Here is a 16,956-nt window from a genome sequence, read left to right as displayed (position 1 = left end):
ACCTTGTCTTAAAACCAAATGTTTTCTCCTCATTCTAATGCTAAGTACTCTTTGACATTGTGGGTGATGTACACAAATATAAGTGGTTGCAGTTCGGCTCTGTTTGCTTTTGCTTTCAAGACAATTTTTATGTTTTGACATTTTTACACAGGAGAATGAAGTCAGAGGTGGGCGGATTGTTTGAAATCCTTCCTCTTTGTTTTGGGGCCTGTCAAAGCTTTTAGCCACCTTTTTTTTTATTTCTCTATTTTAAAGATTTTTATTTTACCAGAAATGTCATATGTTTGTGTAGAATTTGTGCATGTGAATGTAGCCTAATGTAATGCCCTGGTTTGGAGTCAGAAGAATATTCAATTTGAAGACTTTTAGTAAATTGTTTCTCTTTTGTTACATGGGTGTTGGTTTGTTACAAAACTGATTAGGAGTACTGATCTGATAATGTTGTTAATTTTTTCTTTTGTGTGGTTTTTTCTTACTTTGGGTATCAGAACTCGAAATGTGGTCTCGGATTTGCAGATATAGGGAAATAAGGCTTAGGGTCTTGGCAGCTTTAGCAATAATGTACCAAGGTAAATTAGAATTCTCCCTTCTTAATGTTGCTCTTCTTTTCGCTGTTTTTAGCATGTTTTTGTTGTGGTTGCTATTGTTAGGGCTCCACCTCAGATAAAACGTCCCAACCGAGATGGAAAATCTTTGAAGAAAGACTCCCCGGGGCTTCAGCCCCGCGGGCCCGCGGGCAGAGCACACCTGGTGTCCAAGGGGGAGAAATCTTCAGGCAGCCGAGAAAGGGAATCCAGAGTCAGAGCAAGAGATGACAAGGTAAGAAGTGGGAAAGAACTTGGCAGGGAGGTGTTGTGATGCAGCACGTGGCAAAGGGAAGCACTCTTAGTCATTTAATACAAAGTCACAATAATCCCATGTGGGAAAATGTAGTGCTTTCTTTTTCCCCATGATCAAAGCATGTATTGTGGTGACATTTATTAATAATTACACCAAATTAAGAAAAGTTCTGTCATGTTTGCTCTGTCTTGGTGTAAGATTTTCTTGAGGGAGGGAAGCATAGTGTCCTATTGCTGAGGGTTTCTTATTCTTTGACCGAAGACCATGGGCTGCTCTTTAATCTCTAAGTGTAATTCAGGCATGAAGTCCCTTCTCCTCCTTTCCCCCATGTTTGGTGGGGTTTTTACATTAATATCTTTATAAAAGCCCTGTATTGGATTCCTTTTAAGGACAAAAAAGTGCAGAAATGAGACCACTGTCCTTCCCTAGACTTGAAGCATTATGAATGGAGTTCCACAGTACCATTGCCTCTGCCACATCACAGTATAATTTGGGCCTGCCTAGGAGTTCAGAACAGTTCCATAAATGCACTGATTATAGGTAAATCTGTGCCAAATTATTTGAAATACTTGAAAATGATGTGAGGGAGAAGTATTAAAAGCAAACTCTAAACAACTTTCATTTTCTCTTGTTTATGAAAGAGGTTTTGTATTTATTATAGTGTTTAGAAAGAAACTTGGAACTGTTTTGTTTTAAAAGTAATGAATTAAACTAGACCAATTTGGAGATACTTTCTTCTGAAGATCCATGAAAAAGAAGTGGTGCTGAAGTGAAAGAAAAGGAGAAACAGTGATTCATTATAAAGTGGTGATGTAAAAAAAAAAGGACTGTTTCATGGCCAGAAAAATGTCAGTGTGCAAATCACTGTTTCTGAGACACTTGTGTTTTTAAATTTAATTGTGGAGTTAATGCCAGGAATGCAAGGACTTAGTGGTATTAATTATACAAGTTGAGACTGTACTGAAGTGGCATTACTTTCCTGACAGACAAAGATGCAAGACATGCCTTCCTATGGGGGCACACAGTATTGTACAGATCTTGAGAGATGAATAAAAAATATTTAGGCCACTTTTCTTCCAAAATTTGGTTAGTTCCTTTGTGACCTTTCTATTGCACTTCTTGACATCTTAGGAATAACTCAAAGATACTCTTTTTTCCATCATAGATTGTTTTCTGATACACAGGAAAAGTATTAAGTAATCCTAGCCCTTATTACCATCAGAAGGGAGGGCCAGGCACATTTTCAGCAGTGCCACTGAGTGACTGTACAGATCAAGCATTTTAGAAATCTCTCTACCCTGGAACAGTAAGATTTAAAATAACAAGTGTGCCTCCTGCAAGCTATAAAAATCTCGTGAAGATCTGTGAAATTATTGAAAGTTTTGCCAGCTATATGGGGAATTGGAGTCATGGTGTGTGACAGGTTCACCAGATGTGCTTGTGTAAGGCAGCCTTCAAAGTCTTAGCTCTAATGAGGGTGAACTCTGCTCTCCAAGCTTTCCGGTGATGAGCATTATAGGGCTTTACTATAAGGAGCCTACAACAACATGACTTGTATAATACTTGTCTCTGGGAATAATGTGATTAGCAATAGTACTGCTGTGAGGTGCAGGAGAAGTCATGAAGGTGTTCCATTTAATATGGTACATCTAAAACACTGCTCTTATCTGAATAATTGGTCACTAGGTGGCAGAAGGAAAATATGTCTACTCCTCAAAAAATTCCAATACATGTGCTCTTGTATTCCCCTTTGTCTAGCTCCTTGGTGGTTATTCTAGTTCCTTTGTCTGGGGTATGTGACTGAAAATCACCCCAGGTTACAAATCCTCATGTGCTATTTAATGGTTCTTGTAAGGGATCCATGATTTGCCTTTGAGAAAGATTTTGAATGAAAGAAGAAACAGCCAGGTGTGGGAAGTGGAAGAAGTTAATGCAACTTCCTATATTTTGCACACAGGCATGAAAAAAGGTTTACCTTTCAGTTTTATTCTTTCTTAGTTTACAAGTGCTTGTTCTTCAGTTTCTGAGTTTGAGCCATCAAGCAGCTTTCCTCTGTAGCCTGGTGTGTTAAATCAAAGAGATTTGGTAACTCATCATGTTCAGTTAAAAATAACAGGGCAAACCTGAAGCTTTATATTCAGTAACCAGGTGTCTTTTCTCCTGCTAAATGTTTCAGCTCTGTAGTTTTTGGGTTTGGGTGCTAGGATAGGACAACTTAGAACATGTAATGAATTATCCATTTTCTAAGATATTGACTGCAGTGAAATAGGTTGCATGCTGTCCTGGCTATAATACCACGCATTATAACGTAACTCATACTTTTTTCCAAGGTAAATATAATACGTATATTTTAGAAATGCTCTGCCTCACTTGAAACAAATGTCTCCTTTCACTGTTTCTCCTCTCTAGACCATAACATCTTTTCATTCTGACAGTAACCATCTTGGGATAAGTAATTTTAACCTGACTATGCCAATAAAATTACCTTTTTTACTGCTATATAAAATAATTTTGAACTAAACCCACCAGATTGCGTCTATCCACTAAATTCTTATGTGTCCTTTTTTTTTTTTCTTTTTCTAAAATAGTGCTTTCAAGGATTTTTTTCCTTCTTAGTTCTACTGAAAATTATTAGGCTTGTTTTCAGGGTATCTTCTGTTGGAGCATTACCAGGAGTTTTAGCTACTGTTTAATAGTTCACTTTAAAGAGGTAGCATGAATCCTATCAGTATGTCTTTTAGAAATTGCATAACACCATATCAAAGAACTGGAACACTTTTTTAAGAGTACTCTTTAGATTATTTTAGACTGTCAGTGGATAAGGACAGTAAATATTATGGAGGATATGAAACAGCCAAGGGCTGCACAGCTGTATTGGTGAAGGGAATATTAACATCAATGAAGGTATGACTTAAAAAATTAAATTATTTTTTATTGATTATCCTCCTGTGCATCACCAACTGTGAGATGAAGTGAGATGAGATAGTTGCATTGAGGTGAAAGCACAGACCTCCATGCATTGGGACTGGAAGGCTACATAATCTCAATCTGAAAATTCTCAAATAACTGGTAGATGAAATTGCAGACCTGGGAGCACATTTTAAAGTAAAATTTACTTAGTCTGATGCTGTCTCATGTGAATGGTGACAGCATCAGACTAAGTTGTGTTGACAATGCCTCTATTGAGAAAGTAACGGAAAAGTGATCCAGACAACTGGAGTTGTTAATTTTTATGTTTTACAACAAATTTAGAGTGAATGAAAAGCTAAAGACTTGGAACTAACTGAAGAGTGGAATAGAGTGAAATATGGTTTTTTAAGGAAAGGTGTTGCCTCTGCCAGGGCTTTAGAGTTCTAGTTAATGTCGTATAGAAAGAAATTAATCTACCCGGATGTCACATGGGAAGCAATTTGTTAATCTAGTGTGTGATGTAGAGGAATTTTAAAGTGGGATTAGGCAGCAAGGGGAAAGTAAACAAGCACTACTGAAAGGAGAAGTAGCAGGCAACTGGCAAATCATTTTTGACTCTTGTTTTGTATTTAAATTAATATTTTTGTGCCAATTTAACTTGGCACAAAAAAGAGGCATTTGCTTGTGACACCAAGTTGGGAAGCACCATCACCAGAAGAGGTAAATGAGGCTGTTGCACAGACAGGAAGAATTGGATGACTGTGTTGGAAATGGGATAATGTTCAGCAGTGCAGAACAGCAGGCTGTGTTCTTGGAAACTAAAACAAGAATTTCTACTAGAAGCTGGGAGCTCTTGGATGTATCAGCAGAAACTGGATCAGGCTGAATTTCCATTTGGCACATTACCTTTTCCTGGTGGTGATGGGAAGGGCTGGCTTCCGTGGTGAGGTGTGGTCAGGTGCTACCTTTGGCTTTGGCAGTAAGAGGTGGAGAGTGCATGTGGCAGTTGTTACTTGGCATTTGTATGCAGTGGGAAGAACCTGCAGGAAAGCAAGGTGTCTTCAGAGTCCAGTTCTGGCCATTACAGCCCTCAGGGTAATTCTGTGTGATTAATCTGCTGGGATTGCCTTAAAGGGGGCAGTATGATAATGCTATGGATGTGAATGTAAACAGAGTCCCAGTAAACAAAATCTCAGATTGTTGAGGTGTTACCAGCAGAGAGAAGAGATAGCTGTGTCGTTATCGGAGGATCTGGTGAGAAAACAACTGGAGTGTTTTGTGTACAGCCATGCTCAAGAAAGATATGTTAACATTAGGAGGGAGAGAAAAAGAAAAGTGTTGCCAAAGTGAATGGGTAATTATATTCAGTTTGTGTTCCAAAAGAGACTTACTTGGTTTGGTAAATGAAGGGAAAACACAAACCTAATGCAGGTATATCAGTGTGGTGGACACACTGTGAACTGCTGCCAAGTTTCAGCAAACTGCTGAAACTAATGCAGAAACTTAATGCAAGAGTAGAAATAACATCAGTTTTGGAAAAAAGGTTTTTGTTCCAGTGTGTTAATGCAGGTCTAATAGCTCTTCCTGATGGAAAGGACAGCTGATTGCTAAATGTTTAAGACAGATATCAGTTGCTTGAAATGATGAGATGGGATTGCCAAGGGTGGGAGTAGTCTTTTGCAGCCCTGTATATCTGTTGGCATACCTTCTTAGAGAGAAGCCACAGCAACTTTATTTAAAGCTGTTTTGTGAAAGTAATGCCTGAAGAGATGACTGGCAAAATTATGCTTACTCCCGCTGCCTAGTCTCAGGTGACATTTTTAAAAAATCATTCTTTCTAGTCTATGCTCACTTGTCTGGAGACTGAGAATTGCAGGTTGGACCAATTTGGGACCAGCATTAATAATATTATTACTTGTGAAAACTACAGCTACTTTAAATCTTGGTTTAATTCCGGAACTGGGGGCAAAAAAAAAGAAAAAAAAGGAAAGAAAAAAATAATTCAGTGTCACTACAATGACAGCCGAGGTGATGCTGAGAGCACGTCTGCCCGCTGGCCGCCCTTCTGCATCGTTCCATTGGCGAGACGTGCCACAGGGGCAGGAGAGCCAGCGGTCCTTGGCACGGCACGTCCCGCAGGAGCGGGGCCGGGATCGGGGCCGGGATCACGGCTGGGATCGGGGCCGGGATCGGGGCCGTGCTGCCGCCCCGCGGCCGCGCAGGGGCTGCCGTGCCCTCCCGGCCCCGGGCCTGCTTTCCCCCTTTTATTTTCGTATTTCTGCTCCGCTGGGCTGGGTTGGGCTGCGCCGTCTGCCCATCGGGCTCGGAGCTCTCGGGGCTGCCCGTGCTCCAGCAGCCAGCCTCCCTTCCTGCTCCTCCGCCTCAAGTACTGCCTTCACTCGGTTTCACTCAGCAAAAAAACAAAACCCAACCGCAACAAGATAAACCAATTGTTCTGTGATGTGCAGAAAAATTTTTCTACTTGGAAGGCTAGTCCACTGCAGAACAAGAGGAGTATGTAACAGACAGACAGCAAATACCTTTCATTTCATTGTTTCATTGCCCTGTTGTATTCCTTTTATTTTTAATGCTTACATTTGGATTCCATTTTATGCCTCCTGAAATCTTGAAAACCCTACAGAATTTTCACCGTTTCCTTTTTACACCAGACCACTACATTTTTTACACCAGTTTTTTACTTAAACACAACCCTGAGCTTTGTTTCCATTGCAAAAAGCTGAGTTAGGAGTACTAAACAACCCAAGAGTTCGCTTGGAAGCAAGAAATAAAAGTAGTGGGAAGACAAACTACTCCCTCAAGTTGTCGTGGGCAAACGGCAACTGGGAGGGTGTAATCGCTACCTTTTTGTTTTTCCACTGCGAGGTTATTTGTGTGTCTCCAGCTGCCTTTCAGCCCGCCTTCGTCTAGGATGCTTTTGTCTAGCCAGCTGGGATTCTTTCACTTGCTTCTGATAGTGTTTAGAAGCTGGGTTAAGAGTCCTAAAGTAGCTCCCTGATCATCCCCCTCCGTTAAACCAGTGCAGCTGCTTTTCAGGCACCCTGAATGGAGGGGAAGCGATTTCCTTCAGAACTGAGAGAGGAGGAGCATGAGCCCTGATGCTTCAAAGGGAAAATGTTACTTCACCCTCATAAACAGCACTGGGGAAGTATTAACCAGAAATTCTGGGCCATTTGGGGCAGAGGCAGTGTAGCTTGGTCACTGATGTAGTGCAGTCTAAGAAGCCTGTGTGTCTTTTGAGCTTCTTTAGCGCTTTTGGTGCAGCCCTTAAATAAATATGACCTTTTAAAAGCATTTTAATTGTTTATGAAGCTGGCCTACAAATGAGAGGCGAGACATAGATAGTTTGAGGAAAGGAGATATTGCTGGGCAGGAAGGTTTTAATGAAACGAGGGGAGAGGATCTTGGTTTTCCTTCGTCAAAGACAGTGCGTGTGACAGCTTCCCTGTTCCTTTTCGGTGATGATGGTGGTGTCAGATGTTTACTTCTGACAGAAGGGTCACAAGTTTAGCATCTTCAAAATAAGCTTTGGATGCTCTGGTCTTCAGCTAGTCGTGGCTGTGTCTTTCTGAGGCTGTTCCTGCATTCATGCCTTTGGTTGGCCAGAAGGTGTGTCAGTTGTGTAATATTCTTATGAGCCTGTGTGATTTTCACTTCTAGGGAAAGAAAATACCCCAGGAATTTGGTGATGGGGAAATTCCAAAGTTTGATGGAGCAGGTTACGACAAAGACCTGGTCGAAGCTCTTGAAAGAGACATTGTATCAAGGAATCCAAGCATTCATTGGTATGAGGATTTTCTCAATTCAAGCGTTTTTGCTAGTGAGGAAAAGGAGAGAAATTACCCATCTTCAAACTCCTAAAATAGGGAGACAACATGATCTTCTACAGTTAGCAAAAATGAGATCTTCTGCTTTAACAGTTTATTAATTTGATTAAAGTTAAGCTTTTGTTGCTAATTAATATTATGTGCAGTACCTCCGTTACAGGTACTGCTGAAATGAACATATGCTCCAGAGATCTTTAAAAATACTGCTTTGGTGTTCACATTGTCCAAAACAATTTTTAATTAAGCAGCTCTGGGTAACTTGAGTTGAAAATAATTTTTTTCCTGTCTTCCAAAAGTGGATTCAATTTTAGGTCACAGTATGATAGGAGTACTCGCATGAGGCATATGCTTGCATGCTAAAGGAAATGGTACTAAGTGAAAAGCTTTTCTATTTCTCTTGTATAAAAATAGAAGAAATATAGTTGTATGAGAATCTTATACAAGTTTCTTCATCTTGCACAGGGATGACATAGCAGATTTGGAAGAAGCCAAGAAATTATTAAGAGAAGCTGTTGTTCTTCCAATGTGGATGCCTGATTTTTTCAAAGGGATCAGAAGACCTTGGAAGGTGAGAATTTATGTGGTGTTTTAGTAAATGGCAAGCTGTAGCTATGTGTGTGTCCTGCTGCGACGTGTGGATGTCTGTAGCAAAGGCTAAAAAGGTAAATAGGAACAATCATGAATTAGTTTTTTAAATCCTCTCATAATGATTCGTGTAAAAGGCACTGAAAGAGACAGCTGGAAGTGTATCTGGTCCTTAGAGTAAACAGTATTTTCTGTTTATTTACCCGCTTATAACTTGTTGATATTATAATACTTTCTATATGTCAACCTGTAGATGTGAGCACACAGATTATATCGACCAAAGCAGAAATGCTTAATAGGGAGCTCTACGTAGGCTTATGGTGTCCAGCTGTCATCACTTCCCAGAGGAAAGCAGTCCTTGGACTGGCTTTTTCCCAATATTTCAGCTATCTCTCACTCAGACTGCAAGCTGCAGCCTGCATGGTACAAGGAAGCAAGGAAAGAGGGGGCCAGTCAGGTGACTTAGCTTTGCAGTTACATTTGCAGCTGGGCGTAGTTGCAGCTGGAATGAGAAATTCGGAGTAGGAGTTGCAGGCAGGGCAACAGGAAGGGTATAGGACTGAACTAGGCTGACCAGGATTGACCAGTCTGAGCTAGGATTGACCAGAAATGAGCCCAGAGCTAAGAAGGAAGAGGAGGGAGGAGTTTGACGAGCATTTCTTTAAACAACAAACAAAATGATGTTGCTTCTGATGTGGAATGGATTGACACTTTTTTGGGGAATAACTAGTCACAGCACAAGGCCTTTTTGGTTACTGAGAAGCATTACTGGGGAAAAGAGACTGTTGCAAGTGGTCTGTTATTCTGAGTATGAAAGGCAGTGGCACGTGTAGGGAATGCTGTGTACATGAGGAGTTTCCTGCTTAGTACGCTGATTCAGCAGCATGTACCGGATCTTGCTCTACTAATACTTGTTCTGTCATTTCCCCATTGGTCCTTGTGCTTCCCTGGCTTATACTGAGGTCAGACTCAGCAGGAGCTGGGAGATTGCTGCTTGAGAGCTGTTCACAGAGGTTTTAGTGAGTTTCAGAGAGGGATCCCAAACACAAACTCAGTGCAAACCTAGCCCCAGGCTATTGGGCCTTTGGAGTGCTTGTGGTCAGTACCAGTGGCCTTGTGGTTAACCTTAGGGTTAACTGAGCTATCATTTTGGACTGAGCCTAGAAATTGTGGGTTACATGTGCAGGGTGAGATTTTAGTGCGTTTTGAACAGCTGAATCTCTTTCTTCTCTTCTTCGCTTAGAGGAAGTTGATCCATGCTCTTATTAGAGACTATGGAGGCCCCATCTGTCTAATGTTCAAAATCTTCTAAGAGAGTAAAGATCTGCTCTGCTTTTTTTTCACCTGTTAGCGTGCATAGAGGGTGTAATGGCCATCTGTCTTTAAGGCAGGTATCTCAGCAGACTGCAGGAAATGTGAAAAATGCCACTGGTCTTGTCTCCAAGTGTTGTGGCAGTGGATAAAGGAGCAACAGCTTGGTCCTTTAAAGAGTTACAATCTCCATCTCTTTGCATGAGACTACCTTTTCCTACTGGGTAGTGTCACCTCTGAAAACCAGGTGGTTGTAGACATGGAAAAGATTCTAAGATTATTTCCTCTCTTCAGTCTGAAATGCAAATTGATTTCTGACAAGGCTATGAAGAGTCTTCATTGTTAGCCTTTTCCCTGGTGACTTGTGAAGCTGTAACTCTTATGAATTTATTTTTCACACAGAACAGCATGTATTTTCCCTTCTGTTGACCTCTGACTGTGCTATAAGGATGAGAAGTATTGAAGGGAAGGCTGTTTCATGCAGTAATCAGTGTAGCAGCAGGCATTTGTTGAGCTTAGGAATTCAGGACAATAATTCAGGGAAAAAGGCAGCCGAAGCTGGTTTTGGATGTTCAGACTCCCCTGAGAACAATTCCCAAGACAGCCCTCACAGTTTGTGCCTGTATTCAGAGGACTGTGCCTTGTCTGAGGGAGCCAGCTGTCTTCCCTGATTCAACACAGGTGCTGTGTAGTTGCAGCCACGGGTTTCTGAGTGTCCATGGGTTTGCTCTTTCTGTTCCTCTGAACTGTTTTTGTGCCAAGAAAGCCTGGTTGCTCACTGTGCTTCCCACTGCTCTGCTAGTGATTGTTACAACAACAAGAAGTAACCCTGCAGTGATTTCATCAAAACGCGTACTCCCTGCGGTGCATTTCAGCTTCTTATTGGAATACTTTGGATTAACAGAGCCTTAGAGGAAGAATAAAGAAGTCTTTGTGTTTGTCAAGGATTTTAAATAGTAAGTGGCAGCCTCCTAGTTTGCAGAAAGAGCAACTTGATCCTATGTGTTTCTGTTTGCAGCCATGCATGTCTTGTTTAGCTGCGAACTCAAGTTCTTTTTTTGGTTTTTGTTTTTTTTTAACTGATATTTCTATTTTCTCTATCCCCAGAGAGCTTAATTTTCCCCCAGCTTTACACCTGGTGTGTCGGCTTTGCACCTGTGTTATGTACGTGTATAATTCCACCAGTATCACGTGCAAGGTAACTCTTCCTGTAACACTTAGCAGGAGGTGCAAAGCAACAGGCTTCAATTTTGGCAGTGTACAGAATGTGTACCTGACGCCAGGATTTGACCTTCCAGAATAATGGAGAATTGAATCAGTATCCCAAAAATGTCATTATTTCCCTGTGTGACCAGGTCCTGCACGAAACACAGTTTATCAAACACATACTTTGAATGTGATTTGAATTGAGGTGAAGCTTTTTTAAAAACACTAAATGTACACATTTCAAGCTCAGAGAGAACAGTAAGTCATCTCTGACCTGCATATGACAGGCTGAGGTATCTTCACCCAGTCACTCCAGGGTTGTATTTTCAATATTGTTGTAATATCAGTATAGCTGTGCAGCATCTCAAATCGGAATGTCTGAGCATTCAAGGGGAGAAAAGAGAGTCCATTTACTTTTTATGCTCACTGCTCTGGAGCTTAGGAAACCTTGAGCAGCCTGAGGAGTGACTTTGGACTGTTAGCTGTAGAGATGGTGTGTGAACATTTCTGACTTAATTTACCGATGAATGTATGTTGAGCTTGCATTAGCTAAGTATTAAATGGCAATAAAGGTATTAAGAGTTAATGGAAAATGGAGTACAGAGTGGCTATTGCTTTTGAATGGTACATTTTTGAATAATTGCATTCCCGGTTGATTTGTTTTTATAGATCTCTTCCATGTCATTCTTTGTGCTTTTTGAAGTAAATTTTTTTGAGGAACAGATGAAATCTAATTTGCTGTATAGCTTGGATTTAAAAGATATTTTATTGCTGTGGCGTTTTATGTAAGTTATTAATTGCAAAGCACATTATGATGTGCAATTCTAACTCTAACTAATTTGATTACCCTTGCAATACAGTACAATTTTAGGAAACGCTTGTTAGCATATAATAAGATCGTGCAATTGGGAGGGGAAAAAAAACCCCAAGCTGCTTGAGCACTACATTTTCACTGATTTCCTTAAAACCACAAGGCCCTATACTAGTACTATGCAGAACATGAAACAGTGTTTTGTCCTTATCCTGAAAGTGTTGGAAAGACTACCCATAAAGTTGACTGTATTTAGTAGTATTATCAAGAGTGATTAACCCACCTCAGTGATATCATTTTAACATGGGTTCTGAGAGCACTGTGTGTAAAGCCAAAAACCTGTTTGTGTAATGATGGGTAAATGTGCTGAGCTGCAGACATGTGTGCTGCTTTCTTTCAGAGACTACAGATGGTAAGATACCAACCTGGGACTTAACAATTGCTTCTAGTTTAAAGCTTTCTGAATAATCACTGAAGTTCAGATTAGGCTTTTGTGGGACTAAGCAGTAGTCCACATGAGCCACAGTTACTTATCTGTAAAATAGGAAGAGCAGTGCAGTCTAGTCATCCAACAGCATGATGAGGATGGTGTTTCATCCAGGAATTGCTATGATGCAATAGTGTGGTCATAGGAACATTGAGATCAGGAGATTAAGTGAAAAACAAACTGATGTATTCAGTGAATGCTCTCATGCAGATGTAGACATCAACCAGATTCATACATATTGTCAGGATATTTTGGGAAAATGTTGTTTCTGTAGAAAATCTCTACTGAGGGAGCACAACTTACTGTGAAAGTATTTTGGTTTCTGTGAAACTTTCTCGTGAAGGGGCCTTTGTTTCAAAAAAAGAATTTACTGTCATCTGCCTTTGCAGTCCCTTGTGAGCTTCCCTTGTAGGAAAGGCCTAAGTTCAAGTCTAGACTCTGATTCTGAGCAAGGCTGTAAATCTCTTGTCCATTTTCTAGGTGTTAGGTGCAAGCAACAGTTACTGGCTTTTGTGGTTCTGACTCCAGTGGAGTGGTAAGAAGAAATGGCAGAACGCTTCCACACCATCTTCGAAAACAGGATACTTGTGTTCTGTTTTCCACTGATGAAAATTGTGCTATTAATTTAAATCCAGATCTTGGCTCATAGTGAGGTATTGTGTAGAGTACCAATGGCAAAGTTTTCTTAATTTGTTCTTCATTACCTTTGTTCTCACCCTTCAGGGTGTGCTGATGGTTGGTCCTCCTGGCACTGGCAAAACAATGCTAGCAAAAGCTGTTGCTACAGAATGTGGGACAACGTTCTTCAACGTGTCTTCCTCTACATTGACGTCTAAATACAGAGGCGAGTCTGAGAAGCTGGTCCGCCTCTTGTTTGAAATGGTATGTCCTCGATGATGTGCTCTGGGGCTCATTAAGGTGAGAAAGGACAGCACTCTTAGTTTCCTGCCCTTCCAGTAGCATGTTGGAACCATGGAGTTCACTGAACTGACACCTTCTCAACCAATTAGAAAAACATAATTTCTGGGTTTCTACATATGGTATGTTACTGAGGATTGAGAAGGAAATGGTTCATCACACATGTTTAGGATAGCATTTTCCAGCCTAAAAAGACTTGTGACCTCAACAGACATTCTGTACTTGTTTGGTTCAAGGGTAACAATGGCATATGAAATAGATCTGAAATTGGAAGGGGTTTGGAACACTTATTCTAGATGCAATACATGTTTTAGTTCTGTTTTTGTACTGAATGATGGTCACAAGCCTCTCAATCAATCATGCAGGGTGTGTGAAGGACATGTCCATGTGGACTATACCTCTGGAACCCTCACTGCACTCCTGTAACAATCACAGCTAAAACCTGAGTCTCTTGAGATTTCTGACCTCCCTTCTGTCCCTGATGCTTAACCCTCTCCAGCCCAAAACCTGGACACAAAAACTGCCTGTATGGTGTTAAGAAGACTATCCTATTGTGGTAGTGTTTCTTTTCCCCTTTTCAATGTCATCTGCTGGGGAAAGCCAACCAACACTGACCCAAGGAGTACAATTTAAAGTGTATAAACCTCAGCATATGACAGTTTGTAAAGCAAGGTCTTGAATTTCTCCCTTGTGCCAGTGAGGGAAGATATGTATGCAGTTTGTCCAGCAGGCTGGTTGTGGTCTGATGAGGTCCTGTGCTTGCTGAGAAGCCTTAATGGTGATGTTTCCGTTTGAATAAAGGCACGGTTTTATGCGCCAACGACAATCTTCATTGACGAGATAGATTCCATCTGCAGCCGCAGAGGCACGTCTGACGAACACGAGGCCAGTCGCAGAGTCAAGTCAGAGCTGCTTGTGCAAATGGATGGTAACAAGGGCTTAGATCTGGCTTTGAGGCTGGGATGCTGTTTCTTTACAGGTGGGAACGTAAGAACTTGAGCCATCTGGAAAACCTGGCTTTATGGATAAGAGAAAAATGAGGCAGAACTTGAGATGAGTGTATTTTTGGAGTGTTCAACAACAGATAACTGAAAAGGGTGTTCTGCTTTATTTTTTATAAAATGGCTATTTTTAGGGTGACTTGAAAGCTCATATTAAAGAGACACAGACTCCAGGAGCAGCAGATAATGGAGATTTGTGCAGCTTAATGCAGGTATTTAATTTGTATTCAGTTTAAACAAAATTCTGCCCTTTGCTAGAGTCTCCAACTGTGGAACCCCATTGTGAGATCTGCTTTTGCTGTATTCTATGATGGCAGCTAATATTACCCTTTTAAGTCAGATGTAGTACCTGTTCTGTGCAGGTGCACACAACAAGCATGACTATCTGAGGAATACTGTATGGTGTAGAGGTTTGATAGCCACCTTTATATTGCGGCTATCATAAACTGCTGTATAAACTGCTGTGTATAAACTACTATTTAAAATGTTCTCAAATTTGCAGGTTCATTGTGGTAAGCTCAGGATAGGAAAGCTTTTGATCTCTTTGCAGTCCTCACTTGGTAAGCTGAGTGACTCCTATTTCTTCTATGACCAGACTTGTCAGTGGGACTAGTAGGACTACACTCACATATGGCTGTGTTATTAGCACTGTCAAAGAAAGCTCTCCCCTGACTCAGCAAAATAATGAACTGTCCCTCTCTCTCTGTGATAATGATGGTCGTGTGACACCTAGCTATGGGAAGTTTTGAAAGGGACACAGGACTATAGAGAGCTGTTGCTTAGCTTTGTCCAGTCTATGTTTGTCTGTGCAGTGTTTCTCAGCAAGCATCTCAATCAATAAGAGCTCTGGAGTAAAATGGCTCTGGACTGTTGTACTTGCAGGGGTAGGAGGTGCTCTGGAAAACGATGACCCTTCCAAGATGGTTATGGTATTATCTGCTACAAATTTTCCCTGGGATATTGACGAAGCTCTACGACGGAGACTGGAGAAGAGGATTTATATACCTTTGCCCACAGGTATTGTTTGATAAGACCATTTTCCTTTCCTCTCCTTACAAGATGAGTTTAGGATTACTGCAGGACTGTTGTTTTTGTGAGGAATCCTGATGGTTTTGTGATCAGCAGTGTAATTCAGGGGTTAATCATTTGTCTGGATTGCTTTATTTTTAAAGAGAGTGAGAAAAAGAGAAATACTGCTTGCTTGGGGGCTGAAAAACAAAGAGCTGTGGCATTTCATTGCAAGCCATTGATGGGTTCTTATATTTTGAAAGAGAGTTAGTTTTAATGAGCCTGGAATTATTTTAAATGTTTAACAGTCAGTCCTTGAGTGATCTTCAAAGGCAGCCTTTGGACATGTTCGCAAATATTGCAAATGCACTCCATGCCCTTGCAGACAAATGGAAAGAAGTGAATCCATGAATTTTCACTTACAGGCTTAGTTCATTGCAAATCACTGCTTGCTTGCCTTTATTACTGTGCTTCCAGTCACTCAGAATGCAGCAGGCTGATTGCTTTCCTGCCCTAAGACATCTCAGCTTATATTGTCTTTCCTAGCTGTCATTCACCTGTCCTATTAATTTTGAGATTCCTATCACTTGAAGTTTGCATAGCTCTGTTTCTTCTTGGTATAGTGGATGCCTCATCTCCCTGCATGAGCACTCAAGATAACAAGATGCATGTCTGGGGTGACAGTGGTTGTGATTGAGTTTAGCAGGTCTAAGGACACTTAATAGCTCTACAGCTTGTCTTTGCAGCTTACAGGCAGTAACAGCTCCTAACAGGATGCCTGTCTTTATGACCAATTAGTTTAAAATCCTACCAGCTCTTCCTCTTGTTTCTAATTAAACCAGATTGTTTTTTAACACAGTGTATTACACCCTAGACAACACAGGAGATGTGGTCTGGTTTTATTTCCAGTCTTAGTTTCTGTTGTATCTATTCTGCAAGTAAGAATGTTGTGCTACTCTGAGTGATGCATTTATAACTGTGCTGTGTGACTTGATGTAGTCAGGCATTTTAACTGAAAAAGTAGCATTTATGCACCTGTATATTGTGGAATTTGATGCAGGCATATATTCTGTAGTGTTTAATTTTCAAAATGCTGCACAGACTTGCTTAGCCCCACAGCAATAATTAGAAGAATGTTCTCAGATGCAGGATACTCTCTGCAGATATGCTGTGTGTACATTGTGCTCTCTAAATAATAAATCCCCATTTTATGGCTAGTGCCAGTTGTGTGTGATGGATAACTCTGTGCTTTTGACAGTTCTGCAAAGCACACAAAACCAGCAGTTCTAGACAAGCTTTCTGTTTTCTTTTGTATTTCTCCTTCCCCAAAAAGTTAAAAAAATAAGAATTAGGGACATCAATGAATAAAACATAATGTGTTTTACTGGACATTTCTTTAAGACTTTTAGCTTTTCCTACTGCTACTTCTTCTTTTGTGGTTGTCCTTTTTTATAGGTCATAAAAATTGATCACTTGGGGAATAAAGATGCTGAGCTGGTGTTTTTTTCCTGTACAGTGAAAGCCAGGAAACCACTCATCCTCTTCTTTCCTACCCTTGTGCAGAGTAACTTGAAGGCCTAAGCTGTGAAATGTGAATTCCCTCTTACAAGCTTAGGTTGCTTAACATGTGTACCCAATGCACATATGCACATGCCCTCTGCAAGAGAAATGGTTAATTGACTGTGTAAGTGCTCATTTACACAGCTGCTTATTACTGTGTGCACACACTGCATCTGGGTAGGAAAGGGGGATACCAGGACATTTGTATCAAAAATATACTAATATATGTTTATTGTATTTATGTGCCTGTTTTCTATCAGGCTTGAGCTGATTTCTTGGGTCCCAACTGAATAAACTGCTTAAACATATGCTTAAAGTTCAGCCTGTTGTTAAGGGGTTTGTGCTGTCTGAAGCTCTTTTAATAGAATCCTTATTGTAGTTCTAATGAAATTCTATGAATAATATGCAGTCAAACCCATGAATAGGGAGTGGATCCAAAGGAATGTGAGAAGAAACAGAAATGTCTAGGATTGT

General features: G+C 40.7%; 1 protein-coding gene across 4 annotated transcripts in view; it reads left to right on the top strand.

The window, feature by feature from the left end:
- KATNAL1 (katanin catalytic subunit A1 like 1) overlaps positions 1 to 16,956 on the top strand; it is a 37,543-nt gene that overhangs the window by 17,621 nt on the left and 2,966 nt on the right. For all 4 annotated transcript variants that reach the window (XM_088159544.1, XM_088159547.1, XM_088159546.1 and 1 more), the window contains exons 4-9: positions 651 to 819; positions 7,429 to 7,553; positions 8,058 to 8,163; positions 12,719 to 12,877; positions 13,715 to 13,841; positions 14,797 to 14,931. In XM_088159544.1, coding sequence (XP_088015670.1) covers positions 651 to 819; positions 7,429 to 7,553; positions 8,058 to 8,163; positions 12,719 to 12,877; positions 13,715 to 13,841; positions 14,797 to 14,931 — 821 coding nt within the window. The remainder of the gene's footprint in view (positions 1 to 650; positions 820 to 7,428; positions 7,554 to 8,057; positions 8,164 to 12,718; positions 12,878 to 13,714; positions 13,842 to 14,796; positions 14,932 to 16,956) is intronic.

This window comes from Sturnus vulgaris, chromosome 2 (assembly GCF_052056855.1).
Source record: "Sturnus vulgaris isolate bStuVul1 chromosome 2, bStuVul1.hap1, whole genome shotgun sequence".
Classification (NCBI taxonomy): Eukaryota; Metazoa; Chordata; class Aves; order Passeriformes; family Sturnidae; genus Sturnus; species Sturnus vulgaris.
Note: the sequence above shows the minus strand (reverse complement) of the source record. Positions and strands in the feature narration are given on the sequence as shown.